The sequence below is a fragment of the Aquarana catesbeiana genome, linkage group LG07 (assembly GCF_042186555.1).
Source record: "Aquarana catesbeiana isolate 2022-GZ linkage group LG07, ASM4218655v1, whole genome shotgun sequence".
In the NCBI taxonomy this organism is placed as follows: domain Eukaryota; kingdom Metazoa; phylum Chordata; class Amphibia; order Anura; family Ranidae; genus Aquarana; species Aquarana catesbeiana.
The window spans coordinates 315,708,687-315,730,738 of record NC_133330.1 but is presented as its reverse complement, the minus strand read 5'-3'; the positions used below and the strand labels follow the sequence as shown (position 1 = coordinate 315,730,738).

The window sequence follows — 22,052 nt, the reverse complement described above, 5'->3', positions numbered from 1 at the left end:
TGAGCGATTGAACACCACCGATCGCTTGGTTCTCACAGCTCCGTGAGCAGAGATCTGGTGACTGGAGCACTGGGCTGTGGAGGGGGCAGGTGCTGCTGGCTTAGGCTATCAGTGGCTCGCTGGGAGGCTGAGCCGGGTGCCGATCCAGGTATGTGGGTGGACCTGGACTCCATTGTTGCGATCTTGCCCAAGCCTAGGCCGACAGTGGACTTCAGTCTACTGAAAACGGGTCCAGGAGTGCAGAATGAAGTGCACTCCTGTCATCCACAGGAGAAGTACAGCCAAACGTGCTTTGCTCTACTTTTGGGGCTCACAGGAGTGCACTTCATTCTGCACTCCTGTGACCCATATTCAGCCCACTGTCGACTGACATCATTTAGCTAGCTGGTCCATACGCTGGAGAGATCTTGACTTTAATGTTGGGATCCATGCAGATGCTGATCAGCACTGCAGGGGCAGAGCAGAGAGCCGGTGACTGACAGTCCCTGGCTCTCTGCTCAGTGAAGACTGGGAACTGAATGATCACTGGTCTTTGATTGCTCAGTTCTCTGTGTAGAGGTGGCGGGGGACAGCTGCAGCATCGGATCAATGCCTCATCCACCCAGATGAATATGTGTATTTGTTTTTTCAGATCCCGCACTTCTCGTTTAAGGTCTCTTGCACAGGGGCTGTTCAGCTTCAGGGCAGCTGGGAGGGTCAGGTGCAGCATCCAGCTTCCATGCAGGCAGCCTGTCAAAGTCTAAGGCAGGCAGCCGCTGGACGGGGCCAAAGGCTGTACTGAGTGGTACTGGGGTTTATGGCCCTGTCTATTCGGGGACAAGTTTCTGAAACGCAGAAAGCCATTACACTAAACAAGCATTTAAAGCACTCTGGACACAAAAACGACAAAGTATCAAAGCACAAAATATAATGCACTGGCATAGTGCAGAATTCCTTCTTTAATGTTTAAAATTACCAGTATTGCACTCCACAGGTTAAAATCAGGTTCCGAACCAGCCCTGAGAAGAGATAGGATGTACTCTACACCTAGACTTCCCAGGTGCGTGAGAGATGCCTAAATTTACAGGACCTTGAACTGACTGACCTGCCCATGTGTAAGAGGCGTCAACCCTCATATAAGCTCTAACATTTTTTAAACAATTTCAAGGGTCCCGTTTAGTCTTTTATTAACTGCAGCTTTTGTTCTGCTTTAGTGTGAATGGGCTCTAAAAGTAGCTGTAAAACCTAACCGCCAAGGCCTCGTGTCCAGTTATAGAGATGAGGGGTCATCACTGGTTTCCATCAATAGTAGATGTAAACCTAACCACTAAGGCCTCCTGTCCAGGTATAGAGAAGAGGCGTCCATCAATAGTAGATGTAAACCTAACCACTAAGGCCTCCTGTCCAGGTATAGAGAAGAGGTGTCCATCAATAGTAGATGTAAACCTAACCACTAAGGCCTCCTGTCCAAGTATAGAGAAAAGGCGTCCATCAATAGTAGATGTAAACCTAACTACAATGGCCTCTTGTCCAGCTATAGAGATGAAGGGCCATCACTGCTGTCCATCAATAGATGTAAACCTAACCACTACGGCCTCTTGTTCAGCTATAGAAATGAGGGGTCATCTCTGGTGTCCATTAATAGTAGATGTAAACCTAACCACTAAAGTCTCTTGCCCAGCTATAGAGATGAGGTGTCATCACTGGTGTCCATCAATAGCAGATATAAAACTTTTCGGCCGCTAGCAGGCCCCTTTTTAACCCCAAAGAAGGGGTTAAAAACTCCCATGTTGCGGTGCTTCCGAAGAGCTTTTCAAGCGCTGCCCATTTATGGCAGGACAGAGGCGTTTTTGGAGCGCTATATACAGCGCTCCCAAAACGCACCAAAGATGCTGCTTGCAGGACTTTTTCTAGCGTCCCACATGCGCACCGCCCGAGTGTGAATGCACCCATTGTAATGAATTGGCGCCTGAAAACTGCATCTAATTCATTACATTGGGTGAATTCACACCTGTGCGGTGCGCTTAGGGGACGTTCGAAAAAGTCCTGCAACAGCATCTTTGGGGTGTTTTGGGAGTGCTGTATACTGCGCTCCTAAAATGCCTCGGCCCCTGAAATGAATGGGCAGCGCTTCCGAAGCGCCTGAAAAGCTCTTTGGAAGCGCCGCAACACGGGAGTTTTTAACCTCTTCTTTGGGGTTAAAAGTGGCCCGCTAGCGGCTGAAAAGTTTTATATCTGCTATTGATGGACACCAGTGATGACACCTTATCTCTATAGCTGGGCAAGAGGCCATAGTGGTTAGGTTTACATCTACTGCTGATGAACACCAGTGATGATCCCTCTTCTCTATACCTGGATAAGAGGCCTTAGACCCCTTTCACACTGAGGCAGTTTTCAGGCGTTTTAGCGCTAGAAATAGAGGCAGTTTTCAGGTGCTATTTCTAGTGCTAAAACGCCTGAAAACTGCCTCAGTGGGAAAGGGGTCTAAGGCCTCTTATCCAGGTATAGAGAAGAGGGGTCATCACTGGTGTTCATCAGCAGTAGATGTAAACCTAACCACTATGGCCTCTTGCCCAGCTATAGAGATGAGGGGTCATCACTGGTGTCCAGCAATAGCAGATGTAAGATTAACCACTAAGACCTCTTGTCCAGGTATAGAGATGAGGATTCACTGCTGTCCATCAGTGGAGGATGAAAACCTAACCACTGAAGGGCCGTACACACGATACGAAAATCGGAAGTAAAAATTTGTCCGATGAACGATCTGCCGATTTTCGGATTGTTCGTATGGTGCTTTCGACAGCCGATTCCAATTTTTCGTATGACAAAAGCTCGATGTGCAGACTATAAAATTTTAATCGTACGTGAACACAACGTCCAATTTTTGTTTAATTAGTACGGTTTTCGTCCGAAGAAAAACGTAAGAGCAAGACTTCCATGCTCAGAAACGAAAGAATACATACAAAACTATTCAACACGTTATTTCACTTCTGAAGTTGAATTCTGTTGTACAGGAATTTTTGTATGGTGAGTAACCTCTTCACTTTCAACATGAGACTAGCATGCAACAAAGAATGGACGAACGTTCGTCTGAAAATCTGATCTTGTGTACGAGGCTTTAGGCCTCTAGTCCAGGTATAGAGATGAGGGGGTCATCACTGGTGTCCATTAATAGTGGATGAGAACCTAACCATCTGTTCTGAGAACAGGTAGGATGTGTGCTGGACTTCTCAGGTAGGTGAAAGATGCAGAAATGTACCTTGAACTGGCTGAGCTGCTCATGTGCAAGAGACCTCAAACCTCATATAAGCCCTAATGTGTTAATGCAATTTCAGGGGTTGGTTTAGTCTTAGCTGCAGCTTGTGAGAGTGGGCACGTGGGGTGCAAAGGCTGAGTTTGACTGCATGGGAATGCACAGGTGTGTTCTGTCTTCTGTGCAGACCCATTAATGTCATTTGGGACCCAGCAGCTGCTCAGACACAGACGCCAACCCAATTTGACAGCCGACACGAGAGCACAGCCCAGACTGCAGACAGTGTGCGTTGGGGGCCGCACAGCTGTGAAGTTGGGAGCATTGGTTGTGTCCCAATTGGAATGAGCGGGGCTGCCTATATGGAGCTGCATTGAACATTCATTCATCCAGTGCAGGCAAAACAATGCCCTGATGTAGATGTACACTTAAAGGATAAGTTCCCCTTTTGTAACATGTTACACCATACCTCCCAACCGTCCCGGATTGCCCCTAAAAAGTCCCACCGTGGGAGGTCTGTCCCGCGTCCCGGGCACCTTCATTCCGGGACAATACAATGTCCCGGAATTGCCCCCTTGGCCGATCTGATGCCCCCTAAAAAATTCCGCCGCATCGCCGCTGTTCCTCACTGCCCACTGTACCTCGGGCCGAGACCCGCTTTATTTTTCACCTCCAGACGCTGCCTGGCTCACTGCCCAAAAAAACTGGTTGCTAGACACGGCCTGCCTGGTGTCTAGCAACCAGTGATGTCACGACGAGGAGGAGAGCGGAGCCCCAGCATTCAGAGCGAGCCGGAGGAGGATTCCTCCTCCTCGCACCTAAGCTCCGACTCCGGGTCTTCCCTGAAGGCTGTTCCTGCCCCTGGAAGAAAGGTGGGAGAAATGCTCCCTGCAGTGCCCCGAGGGCGCTCATGGTCACTCCCATACACTGCCCACCTCCAGTCATGCTGTACAGTCCCCCCCACTGCCCTCCACTACCCCCCTCCCATTATACTGCCCTCCACTGCCACCCCTCCCATTTACATTTTACTGCCCCCTCTCCCATCATACTGTCCTCCGCTACCACCTCCTCCCATCATACTGCCCCCCTCCCATTATACTGCCCTCCACTGCCTCCCCTCCCATTATACTGCCCCGATCCCATCATACTGCCCTCTGCTACCACCCCCTCCCATCATACTGCCCGCCTCCCATTATACTGCCCTCCACTACTCCCCCTCCCATTATACTGCCCTCCACTACCCTCCTTCCTATTATACTACCCTCCACTGCCACCCCCCCCATCATACTGCCCTCCACTACCCCACTCTTCCATTATACTGACCTCCACTGCCACCCCTCCCATCATACTGCCCTTCACTACCATCCCTCCCATCATACTGCCCCTCACTGCCCCCCTCCCATCATACTGCCCTCAGGGCCAGTGCTACCACTAGGCAAACACCTAGCGCGCACTGCTGCCTAGGGCGCCCGGCCACTGGTGTTCCTACTCTCTTCTCTCTGCAGCAAGCAACTAAGTCTCAGCATCAGCAGGCAGCCGCCGCTCCGTTCACACATAGTGTCAGAGACGCAGCGGCGGCAGAGGACTGTCCCAACTCCCGAATGAATGGAAGCAAGCAAACATTAATTGATGGGCGCTGGTAGGCTGCATTTGATGGGTGCTGGTGAGGTTGCATTGATGGGCGCTGGTAGGCTGTATTTGATGGTGCTTCATTAAAAAGGTGGGGTATACATGGACAGGGCAAAGGGGGGGGAGTCAGGAATGGGGCCAAGGAGGGGGGCGGAAAAATTAGGTTTCGCCTAGGGTGTCAAAAATTCTTGCACCAGCCCTGACTGCCCTTCACTACCATCCCTCCCATCATACTGCCCTCCACTACCACCCCCCCATCATACTGCCCTCCACTGCCGCCCCTCCCATCATACTGCCGTCCACTACCCCCCCATCATACTGCCCTCCACTACCACCCCTCCCATCATACTGCCCTCCACTACCACCCCCCCATCATACTGCCCTCAACTGCCACCCCTCCCATTATACTGCCCTCCACTGACACCCCTACCATCATACTGCCCTCCACTGCCACCCCTCCCATCATACTGCCTTCCACTACCTCCCATCATACTGCCCTCCACTGCCTCCCCTCCCATCATACTGCCTCTCCTCCCATCATACTGCCCTCCACTGTCATCCCTACCATCATACTGCCCTCCACTGCCACCCCTCCCATCATACTGCCTTCCACTACCTCCCATCATACTGCCCTCCACTGCCTCTCCTCCCATCATACTGCCCTCCACTGTCATCCCTACCATCATACTGCCCTCCACTGCCACCCCTCCCATCATACTGCCTTCCACTACCTCCCATCATACTGCCCTCCACTGCCTCCCCTCCCATCATACTGCCCTCCACTGCCACCCCTTTCATCACACTGCCCTCCACTGCCACCCCCTCCCATCAAAAACTAAAAAAAAACTATAAAAATAAAATTGTAAAATAAAATATAATTGTAAAAAAATAAAATAACAAAAATTAAAAACTACTGATCCCGTCCACTGCCCTACTGACCACGTCCTCTGCCCTACTGACCATGTCCACTGCTCTACTGACCACGTCCGCTGCCCTACTGACCACGTCCACTGCTCTACTGGCAATATCCACTACTCTACTGACCACGTCCACTGCTCTGCTAACAATATCCACTACACTACTGACCATGTTCACTGCCCTACTGACCATGTCCACTGACCTACTGACCACCTCTACTGACCATGTCCACTACCCTACTGACCATGTCCACTGCCCTACTGACCACCTCCAATACCCTACTGACCACGTCCACTGCTCTACTGACAATATCCACTACCCTACTGACCATATTCACTGCCCTACTGACCACGTCCACTGACCTACTGACCACCTCTACTGACCATGACCACTGCTCTACTGACCATGTCCACTACCCTACTGACCACGTCCACTGCTCTACTGACCACCTCCACTGCTCTACTGACCACGAACACTGCTCTACTGACCATGTCCACTGCTCTACTGACAATATCCACTACCCTACTGACCATGCCCACTGCCCTACTGACTGACACCATTCACAGTCCACACTGACACCACTGTCGGAACTACCAGCAAAGGTTGTACTTGCGACTGGGCTCTGGCCTTCTGCCACCATGGCGGGGCCCAAGACTGCAGGTCTGCACAACATGTGAAAGGGATCGGCTGTGGGACCATAAAGGGTGGTAGGAAGGGCTCTGGACTCAGAGGGAATGGCCCAGGCCGGAGGTCGGGGCCCTTCATGGTTTCTTACACCAGGGCCCTGAAGGTTCTAATTATGCCTCTGCTGCACCCTGTATATAGCTCATCCCAGTACCCTGCACCCCGTATATAGCTCATCCCAGAACCCTGCACCCTGTATATAGCTCATCTCAGAACCCTGCACCCTGTATATAGCTCATCCCAGAACCCTGCACCCTGTATATAGCTCATCCCAGAACCCTGCACCCTGTATATAGCTCATTGCAGAACCCTGCACTCTATACATAGCTCATCCCAGAACCCTGCACCCTGTATATAGCGCATCTCAGAACCCTGCACCCTGTAAATAGCTCATCCCAGAACCCTGCACCCTGTATATAGCTCATCTCAGAACTCTGCACCCTGTATATAGCTCATCTCAGAACCCTGCATCCTGTAAATAGCTCATCCCAGAACCCTGCACCCTGTAAATAGCTCATCCCAGAACCCTGCTCTCTGTAAGTAATGCACTCCAAACACTGCATGCTTTTATCCTTTTTTTGTAAATGAATGTACTGGGGTTTGTATGTATCCATGAGACTCTTGCTTGTGGAACAATAATAAAAGCATATTTTATAGGTACAAGGAAGCCAGAGTTTTGTTTAATGACGCCCCTTAGGCTCCTCACACTGTCAGAAGTTTGACCATGCATTTGCCACGGCTCGCTATGCAAGGTTACTTCTTTAATTGTCCCTCATTCTGAAGTTCAAAAGTTGGGAGGTATGGTTACACTCATATTCAGGGTGTAACATGTTACGAATGGACCAGCCCCCGCACCTCGCCGATCTGACAGATTGGATCTTCCCCCGTTAGCTGTCACAATTTAAAAAAAACTTGGCCAAGTGGGGCTGCGCCCAGCCACATCACTCATTCTCAGTGTCCTACTTTCAGATAAAAGTGATTCCGGTGGTGGATTCGCACAGGATCACTTTTATAGGTGGCGGGAGAGGTGCCCCTTCCTGGTTGTTTCTGGGTTTGCCGGAGCCGTCGGTAAATCCGGAAGCGATCCGGTCCTGCAGATTGGAAGGAAGTCAAGTGAGAGCAAGATGGCCCTTACTTGGCTCTATGCCCTTGGAGGACTGGAGCTTCTGGTTCTGGGCCATCAACATTTAAAAAATTTTTTATTTAAGGTTTTGTTCACACCTGAGCAATCCGGATCACAGACGGAATCGCCGCCATTCCAAATCGTGGGATAGGCGGCACTGATGGGCAGTGATAGGCACTGATAAGGCGGCACTAATGGGCACTGATAGGTGGCACTGATGAGGCAGCACTGAAGGGTGGCACTGATGGTTAGAACTGATGGGTGGCACTGATGGGCACTGGTAGGTGACACTGATAGGCAGCATTGATCTGTGGCACTGATTATTAGACAATGATGGGCATTGATTGGCAATACTGGTGGGCACTGATCGGTGGCACTGGTGGGTGGCACTGTGGGTACTGGTAGGTGGCACAGTGGGCACTTGTAGGTGACATTGGTGGGCACAACTTTCAGAGTGAGGGACCGATGTCCCTCTGACAGAAGCCGGTGATCGGCTTTTTTTCCCCTCACGGTGATAGCTTGAGGAAAAAAAAATACTGATTACCGAGCTTCTGTTTACATCACGTGATCAGCCGTCATTGGCTGACAGCTGATCACGTGGTGAGGGGCCGGGATCGACCCCTTACTCGGATCTGTGATTAGCTGAGTCTCATAGACTGCGCTTGCTCACGAGGACGTCCAGGGACGCCCTCCCGGCAATTAAGGCCCGCGCTGCAGCCATCTTTTGGCTATAGCGTGGGCGCCAAGTAGTTAATGTGTATTTTTTCCAAAGAATTTGTGTTTCAAAGACAGCTGCGCAAATACCATGTGACATAAAATATTGCAAAAATCACCATTTTATTCTCTAGGGGTCTCTGCTAAAAATATTTACTGTTTGGGGGTTCTAAGTAATTTTCTAGCAAAAATAAACAGATTTTTACTTGTAAGCAACAAATGTCAGAAAAAGGCCTGGTCAGCAAGTGGTTAAGTACACTCATGTGAGCGAATCCTGACCCTTGTCCTCGCTGTGATTCCCGGGACTCAGACATTGCGGGACAAGTAGCTAAAAATCGTGTCTGTCCCTGCAAATCCGGGACAGTGGTCATGTGACAAGTGACCACTCCAGCACACATTACATGGGCAGGCTCCATGTTGTCACCATCCTGAGGAAAGTCGTGCAGCCATTCCTGAGGGGCATATAGAAAATACAGGACAGTTGAAAACAAATGAGAAATAAGGATTTTATTATAACCGTGGCTTGGGCCTGGTACAGAGTGACTTAGAGATCAATGCTGATGAATGTGTGTTGTGAGGTGATAGGAGGCTCTGACTGAACTGCCGTCATTTCCCGCCCTAGCGGGGTGACGTCATCACTGACCAGCCATGGACGGGTTCCCGGGTCGTCCACACCCCACAGAGGGTCTCCCGGGCCCCTCACACACCACACCCGGTGTCTCCACCCGCCCGCCCCTCTTGAACATCGCGCAGCCCGTAGGGAGCCTATTCCGCTCTCCACACAACAGGCCCGGGTTCTCGGGAACGCCACGCCCGATTGCGGGTGTCTGCGATACTCTGAGAAGCCCTCGGGCGGGTTTCCCGGGTTCCCCGTACACTGCACAGAGCACCTCCAGGGCCCCGAGCCCCATATCGGGTGTGTTTGTTACGCCACAGCCCGCAGGGGGTGTCTGGTATACTCCGTCCCGTACTGCAGGTTCTTCACACCCCAGAGCGGGTGTACCCGGGACGCCACACCCCAGAGCGGGTGTACTGTGCCGCAGGTGGGCGGTGCCGGAGAGTTCAGGCTCTTCCTGCTACTCTGGCCGGGAAACTCCTCCTCCATCCGGGCCCCTGAGGACCCCATCGCCTCTAGTGACCCACAGAGGACCTGGAGCCCATAGCCCCGCCCCGGGGCCCCACAGAACACCCACCACAGGGGCCAGCAACAGCGGAGAGCAGACCAGAGGTGAGAAACTGTGGGGTCACCAAGTAATCTTATATAGAGATGTGGGGTCACCATGATGTCATCAATAGAGATAAGAGGTCACCATGATGTCATCAATAGAGATGCGGGGTCACCATGATGTCATCAATAGAGATGCGGGGTCACCATGATGTCATCAATAGAGATGAGGGGTCACCATGATGTCATCAATAGAGATGCGGGGTCACCATGATGTCATCAATAGAGATGCGGGGTCACCATGATGTCATCAATAGAGATGAGGGGTCACCATGATGTCATCAATAGAGATGAGGGGTCACCATGATGTCATCAATAGAGATGAGGGGTCATTATGATGTCATCAATAGAGATGGGGGTCACCATGATGTCTTTTTTAGAGATGAGGGGTCAGCATGATGTGATCGATAGAGATGAGGGGTCACCATGATGTCATCAGTTGAGATGTGGGGTCACCATGATGTCTTCTATAGAGATAAGGGGTCACCATGATGTCATCAGTTGAGATGTGGGGTCACCATGATGTCTTCTTTAGAGATGAGGGGTCAGCATGATGTGATCAATAGAGATAAGGGGTCACAATGATGTCCTCAATAGAGATGAGGGGTCAGAATGATGTGATCAATAGAGATGAGGGGTCACCATGATGTCATAAAAAGAGATGAGTCACAATGATGTCCTCAATAGAAATGAGGGGTCATTATGATGTCATCAATAGAGATGAGAGGTCAGCATGATGTCCTTAATAGAGATGAGGGGTCATTATGATGTCATCAATAGAGATGAGGGGTCACCACGATGTCCTCAATAGAGATCAGGGGTCAGCATGATGTCTTCTTTAGAGATGAGGGGTCAGAATGATGTCATCAATAGAGATGAGGGGTCAGCATGATGTCATCAATAGAGATGAGGGGTCAGCATGATGTCATCAATAGAGATGAGGGGTCAGCATGATGTCATCTATAGAGAGGTGGGGGTCACACTGATGTCATCTATAGAGATGTGGGGTCAGCATGGATGTCTTCTATAGAGAAGTGGGGTCACCATGATGTCTTTTGTATAGATGTGGGGTCACCATGATGTCCTCTATAGAGATGAAGGGTCACCATGATGCCATCTTTAGAAATGTGGGGTCACTGTGATATCTTCTATAGAGATGTGGGGTCACCATGATGTCCACCTTAAAGATGGGGGGCCATCAGAATGTCTTTTTATAGAAATGAGTGGCCATCACTGGTGTCAAGTTGTAGAGATGAGAGGTCATCAAAGTTGCACAGCTATATAAATATGGAGTCACCATGATGTCCAGCAGCTATAGACATGAGAGGTCATCACTAGTGTTCAGTTATAGAGATGTGGGGTCATCACTGGTGTTTAGCTGTTGAGATGATAGAACATCATCGATGTCCAGCTATAGGGATGTGGGATCACCATGGTGTCCAGTTATAGAGAAGAGGGGTCACCATGGTGTCCATCTATAGAAATGTGGGGTCACCATGGTGTCCATCTATAGAAATGTGGGGTCACCATGGTGTCCATCTATAGAAATGTGGGGTCATCACCATGGTGTCCATCTATAGAAATGTGGGGTCATCACCATGGTGTCCATCTATAGAAATGTGGGGTCATCATGGTGTACAGCTATAGAAATGTGGGGTCACCATGGTGTCCAGTTATAGAGAAGAGGGGTCACCATGGTGTCCAGCTATAGAAATATGGGGTCATCACCATGGTGTCCAGCTATAGAAATGTAGGGTCATCACCATGGTGTCCAGCTATAGAAATGTGGGGTCATCACTGGTGTACATGTTTAAGGACCAGTAATGCTTCTATGAGATATAGAAATAAAAAAAGAGAAATGTCAACAAAAGTTTTGATTTTCTTATTTCTACTTATAGAATCCTATTTTGCGGACCAAAGTTCTGTTGCAGAGAATACAAATGCCTTTCATTTTCCCTCAGTCTTGAGTTCTTCCAGGAAGGATTCCAGCTCTTCTAGTTGTGGAAGAGCAACAGGAGGATACTTCACAAAGTCTAAACTCCAGACTCCTGTTGCTGGCTATCCAGGTATTAAAATTTTTACGCATGGTTTAAGGCAGGGGTGTCAAACCTTTTGACCTTTTTGGGCCACATTGGAAGAAGAGGAATTTGCTTAAACCACATATTAAAAAAAAATAACAATAAGGATAGCTGATAAGCAGAAAAAAATAGAACAGATCACAAGTTACCGATCACTGATATAGATAATGTACCTATCTGAGTAATAAAACGTCTTTCTTTTTGTAATATTTTCTATTATAAAGTAAAAGAGGACAATATCTGATGCTGTTTTTGATAAACTAGAGCGAGAGAAAAAGTATTTGATCCCCTGCTGATTTTGTACTTTTGCCCACTGACAAAGAAATTATAATGCCCCGTACACACGGTCGGACTTTGTTTGGACATTCCGACAACAAAATCCATGGATTTTTTCCGACGGATGTTGGCTCAAACTTGTCTTGCATACACACGGTCACACAAAGTTGTTGGAAAATCCGATCATTCTGAACGCGGTGACGTAAAACACGTACGTCGGGACTATAAACGGGGCAGTGGCCAATAGCTTTCATCTCTTTATTTATTCTGAGCATGCGTGGCACTTTGTCCGTCGGATTTGTGTACACATGATCGGAATTTCCGACAACGGATTTTGTTGTCGGAAAATTTTATATCCTGCTCTCAAACTTTGTGTGTCGGAAAATCCGATGGAAAATGTCCGATGGAGCCCACACACGGTCGGAATTTCCGACAACACGCTCCGATCGGACATTTTCCATCAGAAAATCCGTCCGTGTGTACGGGGCATAAGTCTTTAATTTTAATGGTCGGTTTATTTTAACAGTGAGACGCAGAATAACAACAAAAAAATCCAGAAAAACACATTTCAAAAAGTTATAAATTGATTTGCATTTTAATGAGTGAAATAAGTATTTGATGCCCTATCAATCAGCAAGATTTCTGGCTCCCAGGTGTCTTCTATACAGGTAACAAGCTGAGATTAGGAGCACTCTCTTAAAGGGAGTGCTCCTAATCTCAGCTTGTTACCTGTATAAAAGACACCTGTCAACAGAAGCAATCAATCAATCAGATTCCAATCTCTCCACCATGGCCAAGACCAAAGAGCTGTCCAAGGATGTCAGGGACAAGATTGTAGACCTACACAAGGCTGGAATGGGCTACAAGACCATCGCCCAGCAGCTTGGTGAGAGGGTGTAACAGTTGGTGCGATTTTTCGCAAATGGAAGAAACACAAAATAACTGTCAATCTCCCCTGTTCTGGGGCTCCATGCAAGATCTCACCTTCGTGGAGTTTCAATGATTATGAGAACGGTGAGGAATCATCCCAGAACTACACGGGAGAATCTTGTCAATGATCTCAAGGTAGCTGGGACCATAGTCACCGAGAAAACAATTGGTAACACACTACGCCATGAAGGACTGAAATTCTGCAGCGCGCGTAAGGTCCCCCTACTAAAGAAAACAATTTTTAAGTGAGTTTACCATTTTGTGTTGGGACGCTTTCATAGCCGTCTTGGGCCATAGATTGGACACCCCTGGATTAAGAGAAAAGAGTTTATGTCCCTCTTAAAGCCTGCATAGTTTAGAATAAGTTCCCCTTATTATTGTCTTTTTTTATATTTTCAATAACTTTTTTCATTTTCTCAGTCGTGCTCTGTTTCCAACTTCTGCATAATTTTCCACTGATCTGAGTGTCATAGATAATTTTTGTACACGACAAGTTGTCAGCCCCTGGAAACACACTGGCCTAATTTAACTGCCATTATTCACAGTGCTGCTCAAGGTGGCCTCAGGGCACAATCTGTGCATGCAGTAGGGTTTTATAAGTACAAGTGACCATTACCAGTAGAGTGTTCCTACAATGTCATATATTTCTGGCAATACTAGATATAGAGAAGCAGATGACTGAAACCAGTGACTGAGCACCCTTCCATTGTATGAGTCGCATGAAGCTATTGTAAAATGTACAGTGCATCCGGAAAGTATTCACAGCGCTTCACTTTTTCCACATTTTATGCTACAGCCTTATTTCAAAATGAATTAAAGGGGTTGTAAAGGTAAACATTTTTTCACCTTAATGCATTCTATGCATTAAGGTGAAAAAACTTTTGACAATACCGCCGCCCCCAGCCCCCCCGTTTTACTTACCTGACGCCTCGAATCTTCGCTGCTCGTTCTCGTCATCTTCATTGCAGCTCAGCCTGGTCGCTGATTGGCTGCAGTGGATGGATTGAAAGCAGCGCAGCCATTGGCTCGCGCTGCTGTCAATCACATCCGATGACGCGGCGCGCTGGGGGGCGGGGCCGAGTGATACAGCGAGCGGCTATAGCCGCCGGCTGTATCACGGGAGCGCGCCCGCAAGCACTCACCACCATGCGAGGGAGCTCGCATTAAGGTGGTTAATGCTTGCGGGGAGGAGCTGAAACAGCCGCCGAGGGACCCCAGAAGACCAGGTTCGGGGCCACTCTGTGCAGAACGAGCTGCACAGTGAAGGTAAGTATAACATGTTTGTTATTTTTAAAAAAAAAAAAAATTTACCTTTACAACCCCTTTAAGTTCATTATTTTCCTCAAAATTTTACAAACAATACCCCATAATGACAATGTGAAAGAAGTTTTTTTTTAAATCTTTGCAAATGTATTAAAAAAAAATCCCATGTACATAAGTATTCTCAACACACAGTTTCCGGTTCTCTGAGGGGAGAAGTGACAGATCGTCTGTTCATACAGAGTATGAACAGCAATCTGTTATCTTCCCTGCACAGTCCCCTCCCACCTTCAGTTAGAACACACACTAGGACACACTTAACCCCTACCCCCTAGTGTTAACCCCTTCACTGCCAGTGACATTGTTTACAGTAATCAATACAGAAAACACAAAAACACCAAACCAGCACTGTCCCCATAGGCAACACACAGAATGTAACAGTCCTATATAAAAGTTCACCTTGCTCTAGGTGCTGCAGCTCTCTCAAACATCCACTGGGTGGCAGATTTGATCTGAAACATACAAAGAAAAGAGAGCGCAAAGCTGCCCTAGTGTGATACTGTTTATTACTAGAATACAAATTCAAATTAAAAAGGGTTACACTCACAAACATGGATCTGAAAATCGCATGTACAGCAAGGTGGATGTCTCCTCTCCTGGCCTGATAGAATGGGTTGGCTCCCAAAAATGAGTGATATGAATGGGGGATGTATAGAGCGGACTCCACTTCCTCCTCATGTCCCACTGTGTTTGCTGCAAGACACTTTCTCGGTCGAGCCGGCGCTGTATGACGTCACTTGCGACCGTGAATGAAAGACTATGTGCGTGAAGTAACTCCACCTGACTAGCAGAGCGGTTGCCAAGACAACATGTTTGGGAGGCGTGGCCTCCTTCTTCAGGCCTGAGCGCGTGTCTTGCAGCAAACACAGTGCGACATGAGGAGGAAGTGGAGTCCGCTCTATACATCCCCCATTCATATCACTCATTTTTGGGAGCCAACCCATTTTATCAGGCCAGGATAGGAGACATCCACCTTGCTGTACATTTTCAGATCCATGTTTGTGAGTGTAACCCTTTTTAATTTGAATTTGTATTCTAGTAATAAACAGTATCACACTAGGGCAGCTTTGCGCTCTCTTTTCTTTGTATGTTACAGTAATCAATGCATTTTTAATCGCACCGATCGCTGTATTAATGCCAATGGTCCCAAAAATGTGTCAAAATTGTCTGACGTGTCCGCCATAATGTCGCAGTCACGATAAAAATCGTAGATCGCCGCCATTACTAGTAAAAAAAAAAATTAATAATAAAAATGCCATAAAACTATCCCCTATTTTGTAGAAGCTATAACATTTGCGCAAACCAATCAATAAACGCTTATTGCGATTTTTTTTTTCTTTTTTTACCAAAAATTTGTAGAAGAATATGTATCGGCCTAAACTGAGGGAAAAAAAATGTTTTTTTATATATTTTTTGGGGACATTTATTATAGCAGTAAAAAAAAGTAAAAAATATTGCCTCTTTTTCAAAAAATTGTTGCTCTTTTTTTGTTTATAGCGCAAAAAATAAAAAATGCAGAGGTGATCAAATACCACCAAAAGAAAGCTCTATTTGTGGGGAAAAAAGGACGTCAATTTTGTTTGGGAGCCACGTCGCACGACCGCGCAATTGTCATTTAAAGCGACGCAGTGCCGAATCGCAAAAAGTGCTCTGGTCTTTGGCCGGACAAATGGTCCGGGGCTGAAGTGGTTAAAGTTCATGTGCGTGTAAAGGCAGGCGTCCCAATACTTTTGGTAATTTGGTGTAGGTATTTGTTACAGCGCATCACATTCACTTTTACTTTTTACTTGGGAATATACTGTATATGGTGGGGAAGGGGGAGGAGCTGTTTGGTATATGGCACGTTATCTGGGTTTGCTGACTTAGCACTGTGTTTTAATCACTAGGTTATTCCTTTTATATTTAATACTAATCTCTGTACTCCAGTGACAACATCATCTACATCTGCTCAGTCTACGGCTCAGTCTACAGCCTCTGTCATTGTAGCGGTAGCAGAAGGAAGAGGACTTGCCAGTGGAGAAATAGGAATGGCTAGTTTGGATCTGAAAAACCCTGATGTTGTCTTATCTCAGTTTGCAGACAGCTCCACATATGTCAAGGTAACAGTACATTTAAAGCTTAGTCTAGGTTCACACTTGTGCGATGCGGGAACCAGCATGATTACATCGCCGGTTCCCGCATTGCATCTCTCCCGCAGGCAGTTTACACTGCCTTCTGCGAACCACTGCAGGTGTTAATACAGTGTTAATGACACCCCTAGATCGGTTCACAGATAGGTGACAACATCCATGCGATCCAATCCCAGTGCGGGACAAAAAAAGTCCCTGCACTATTTTCGCGCAAATCCAATGCGAGTTCAGCCATCAGCTGTATGACTGAACTCGCAGTGCACAGACATCGCATGCGATCGGCACCTGCAGAGTGGGTGCAAATCACATGCGATGTCTGTGTTTGCACTATTGTGAACCTGGGCTAAGGGATTCCAAAGTCAAATGAGAAACAATATATGCGCATCTGTGTGTGTCCAATATATGTTGTGTACGAGGATAATTTATATCGCGATCAGTTCATAAAAACAATGGCTGACCATCAGTTCTGCTGCATGTTTGTCTTCTAGCAAAAATGTTAAACTGAAAATACAGTTATTAAATCCATGCATATTTGGCCTGGCCTAAAGCAGATCTTTCTTTTTAAAGTTTCTTTAATCTGCATTCTTATCCAACATTTTGTAATGTTTGGATATTAAGGATTGGTAATAGATAGGGGGTGCTGATGACTATAATAATAGCAGTTGTGAAAATAAAAACAGTGGTAGGACATTTAGCTAAATGCCAAAAAAAAAAAAAACTCCAAAAAAAAAAATATAAAAAAAACTATTATAAAAAAAAAATTATACTGTGTATAACCTAAGTGATAACATACATCATTAGAACAACAGTGATAATATTAGGGTCCCAAATGCAGAAAAAACAACTACAATTAAATTGCAGAGAAAGGTGATCTTCTAGATGTAGGTGAACTCTTCTATGCGGAAAATGGAAATTCCTTCACCAAGAAGTCAGTGCACTCCACAGTGATAGGTGAAAAATCTGCTTACCCGATCCAAATTACTTCTTCCCCAGATGGTTAACTATGGGACATTGGAAAAACAGGTACCGCTTTTGGAGTGGTACCTGGTCACGTGATCTCCTCCTACTTCCGGTTCCGTGGTTGTCCCTTTCGTCGGGTGGAACGCACGCTGACCACTGAGGTGGTGTACGGCATCCAGGCTTAGATCTACTACAGATGAGCGAGCAGCCCCAGTGCCGGGTAGGCACCAACATATGTAAGCGGCCATTTGGCTTTACCTATTGCAGTGGTTCGCAACCTTTCTAGTGCCGTGACCCCTTGATAAAATGTACCAAGTTGTGGGGACCCCTAACAGTAAAATTATTTTGATAGCTTGGGTTGTCAGCACGCAAGGCAATACAAGTAATTTGCGCCCCTAACCCACGGACATTTAGCGTTACCTGAGTCCCTTCCACTCGTACAATATTAAACCCTTTATGGTACATTTTAGGATGTACCACTCTTTCTCTTTGTTCTCCTTTCTTTCCCTTTTATCTCTCTCTATCCTAATTTCTTGTTTTTTTCTCCCATCCCTTTTTCTAGCCATCTTTCTTGTTCTTTCTCTTATCCTCTCCCTTTTTCTTTGTCCCCCCCCCCCTTTTCCTCTCCCTTCCATGTATTCTCTATTTTTATTCCTTCTCTTACTCCTTGGTGGGGGAGAGATGAGTGGCGGCGCTGGCGGGGAGTTGGGATGAGTGGCAGTGCTGGGGGGGGGGAATCAGTGGCAGTGCTGCTGGACTTCTTGGTGTCTCATAGCAGTGACACCAATGCTGGCATCAGGAGATAGGGTCTCCTTCAGCCTCTCCCACTTCACATTCCTCGCCAGTCAGCTGGCCTCTAGTCTCTGCCCCCCAACCATGCCGTGAACTGAATGGGTGGCTGCGTAGAGGCTTAGTGGACGGCCTCCAGGAACAGCCCAGCTCAGCGGCCACAGGCTCCAGGGACAGTCCTGCTGGGCGACCGCGAAAAGGCTGGGAGAGTGGGCTTCAGGAACAGCCCAGGATTTGGTGACCCTTGGCAAATTGTCATTCGACCCCCAGGTTGAGAACCACTGACCTATTGTTTTTAACCTTTTTAATAAACTGTATTATGCTTTGGAAGTATCCATTGTTTTTCCTATGTCCCATGGTTAACCATCCGGGGAAGAAGCCTTTTTGCCTATTGCTATCCAGCCTTCATATGTTAGCAGGCACAATCCTGCACAAGCGTTCATGACTTTCTTTTTAATTAAAGAAGTCATTTGGATCTGGTAAGCAGATTTTTCACCTATTACTGTGGGGTGCACTGACTTCTTGGTGAAGGAATTTCCATTTTCCGCATAGAGTTCACCTACATCTAGAAGTTCACCTTTCTCTGCAATTTAATTGTAGTTGTTTTTTTCTGCATTTGGACCCTATTATTATCACTGTTGTTCTAATGATGTTTGTTATCACTTATGTTATACACAGTATAATTTTTTTATAATAGTTTTTTTTTATTTTTTTGGGGAGTTTTTTTTTTTTTTTTTTAGCTACATGTCCTACCACTGTTTTTATTATCACAACTGCTATTATTATAGTCACCAGTGCCCTCTATCTATTACCAATCCTTATTGACCACTTTGTGCAATCAGGGGAGCAGCTATTCCATTGCTTGATTTTTTTGTTCACTTTATGTTTTTCACTTTGGCGCAGAGTCTATATATTTTTTTCACTCTAATGTTTGGATATTGTATTTTTTTTTTGCCATAAATACCTTTTTATTTTTTTTTTTACTTTTATAGCCAACTCTGCTTGCTGCCACCTAGGCAAGTTACATAACTATTCAGGTCCCATAGACTCCTCGGTTTGTGACATACTTTGCGCTGTGCAATGTGATTACTGCGCATGCGTGAAATCAAGATGTACATGCTGGGTAGCCAGGGCTGGCGCTACCACTAGGCGAACTAGTCGGCCATCTAGAGCGCACTGGGGCGCAGCCATGGCATGTTCTAACAAGACAGCAGCATATACAGAAACCGATTCCCCTGCAGCTGCTAAATGCCTTCTTATCCTCCTCTCCCTTCCGCAGGCATTCAGCGGCTGCAGGTGGAAAATGGAGGAGATCGGTTTGTCTATATGTTGCCCCTCCTGTCCAGGTCTTGCTGTCCTGCTGTGATCTTCCAGCCCCTATGTTTCATCTCTCCGGGCCCTTCTTTGATCTCTCCCGTCCCTGTTGTTTCCTCTCTCCCGAACCCCACTTTGATCTCTCCCAGCCCCGTTGCTTCCTCGCTCTCGGCCCCGCTTTTGATCTCTCTCAACCCCGCTGTTTCCTCTCTCCCGGCCTAGTTGTTTCCTCTCTCCCGGCCTAGTTGTTTCCTCTCTCCCGGCCTAGTTGTTTCCTCTCTCCCGGCCTAGTTGTTTCCTCTCTCCCGGCCTAGTTGTTTCCTCTCTCCCGGCCTAGTTGTTTCCTCTCTCCCGGCCTAGTTGTTTCCTCTCTCCCGGCCTAGTTGTTTACTCTCTCCCGGCCTAGTTGTTTACTCTCTCCCGGCCTAGTTGTTTACTCTCTCCCGGCCTAGTTGTTTCCTCTCTCCTGACCCAGTTGTTTCCTCTCTCCCAGCCCAGTTGTTTCCCCAGCCCAGTTGTTTCCTCTCTCCCGGCCCAGTTGTTTCCTCTCTCCCGGCCCCGTTGTTTCCTCTCTCCCGGCCCCGTTGTTTCCTCTCTCCCGGCCCCGTTGTTTCCTCTCTCCCGGCCCCGTTGTTTCCTCTCTCCCGGCCCCGTTGTTTCCTCTCTCCCGGCCCCGTTGTTTCCTCTCTCCCGGCCCCGTTGTTTCCTCTCTCCCGGCCCAGTTGTTTCCTCTCTCCTGACCCCGTTGTTTCCTCTCTCCCGGCCCCGTTGTTTCCTCTCTCTCGGCCCGTTGTTTCCTCTCTCTCTGCCCCGTTGTTTCCTCTCTCTCTGCCCCGTTGTTTCCTCTCTCTCGGCCCCGTTGTTTCCTCTCTCTCGGCCCCGTTGTTTCCTCTCTCTCGGCCCCGTTGTTTCCTCTCTGTCGGCACCACTTTGATCTCTCCCAACCCCGTTGTTTCCTATCTCCTGGCCCTGCTGTTTCTTCTCTCTTTCCCCCCCCGGCCTCCCTGCAGCTCTGCTGGCTTCCCTCCTCTCCTCTACTGCCAGCTTCTGCGGGGGTCTGTCAGGATGGAGAGCAGGGAAGGGGCCTGTAAACTTGTTATTTACTGGACCCTTCCTTGTCTGAAAAGACAGAGTCAGAAATCCGCACTGATCACTGACTCTGTTTTTTTTTTTTTTTTCATAACTGAGGTATAGGAAACTGTGTTTCCTATGCTTCAGTTTATGAATGAATGGGAAGCTCTGTACAGAGCAATTCCTGTCCATTCATTCTGTTTTGCTGAGGCTACAGACATGGCGGGCTGTATCCTCAATATTCTTTCTCTGTCTCAAGGGTGAAACATCAGAGGTCTTTTTAGACCCCTGACATTTTACCAAAGCCTCCCAACGGGGGTCCTAAAAAAAAATAATAAAAAATAATAAAATTGTAAAAAAAAAAGTTAAAAAAATACTAAAAAGAAACAACTACTAACACCAATGGAGTGAAGCAGGCTAAACATAACGGAAAGACATTGAGAAGCTAGTAGTTGTCATTATTTGTAATTTGGTTTAAAAAATAAAATGGGCTGCTCAGTCTAAAATGCCTGGGCCTATTTTTTGTCCTGGCCTGCTTGCCACTGCCACTGATGTTCCCCACACACTGCGCCAACGTTCCCCATACCACTGTGTGCTGCAGGATTGGATGATGTCAGCTAGAGAAATTTAGCAGTTTCATGTTTTTTTGTTTTAATATTTTCTACTGATTTAAATTTTTTTTTTGGGGGGGGGGGGGTGCAAATAGCTGTTCTAGCACTCGGCCCTGTGAGTAGCCAGTAGCACAAAATACAGGAAGAGAACAGACAGCGGCTTCAAATGCCCAAAGAGGACATGGCTGCCACCAAGCTTTCCTGCGGAACAATTCAGTTAGATATTTTGCACGTAGAGACTACATTATAAATACTGAACAATATCCAAAGTGTTGAAAGTGATGCTTAACAATCCAAAAGATGTATTTATTTAACATTATGTTTGCAGACTGTAGCTCTTCTTTCATGCTATATTATATTCTAGGTTATAACAAAGCTTCAGATTCTAGAACCGAAAGAGATATTGATGTCAAACACGGCCTGTGAAGGTGGTAAAACAACAGAACTGTCCCGTCTGATCACTGAAAACTTTAAGGTACATATTTTTAGGTGTTCGTACAACACCATCAGTTCTGCATCTGCATTTTCTGAGTCATCAAACTGACCTCCAGCCTTCCCTTCAGTCTTGCACATTTGTACATCCTCCTCTCCTGTACTGAAATCACTTATTCTGATTTGACTGCACACTGTGCTTCTTTCATTCATTGGATAGAAAGGATATGTTCACTTTTCATAACATATTACATGTTACACCCATATGCAGGGTGTAACATGTAACATGTTATGAATGCACTGGCCCCCTCGCCCCTTTCTGATCCCCGCTGTGACAGCAGACCAGGATCTTCTTTCTGTGCCTGCTGCCACAATTCAAAAAAGGCACTCCACCCACTCGGCCGCGTCACTCATTCACAGTCCTCTGTGAATGGAAAATGACAAGGTCCTGCAGCCTTTTGCGGCTGTCAGATTGTAGTTTTCAATGAAGTACCAAGGCACTGCAATCTTTGTGGTAGTTCATTGAGTCTTCCTGTCAGAATGTATCCTCTTCCGAGGTACGAGCAAGCTGATACACTGATAGAACTGTAGGAGACCTGCATGGCATTAGCAATCTGCGG

The 22,052-nt window shown here is 47.1% G+C and overlaps 1 protein-coding gene across 1 annotated transcript in view; it reads left to right on the top strand.

Annotated features, from left to right (window-relative positions):
- The window catches only part of MSH4 (mutS homolog 4), a 111,243-nt gene that overhangs the window by 2,552 nt on the left and 86,639 nt on the right, over positions 1 to 22,052 (top strand). The window contains exons 2-4 of the mRNA XM_073592078.1: positions 11,421 to 11,588; positions 16,053 to 16,225; positions 21,365 to 21,475. Of these exons, the coding sequence (XP_073448179.1) occupies positions 11,421 to 11,588; positions 16,053 to 16,225; positions 21,365 to 21,475 (452 nt within the window). The remainder of the gene's footprint in view (positions 1 to 11,420; positions 11,589 to 16,052; positions 16,226 to 21,364; positions 21,476 to 22,052) is intronic.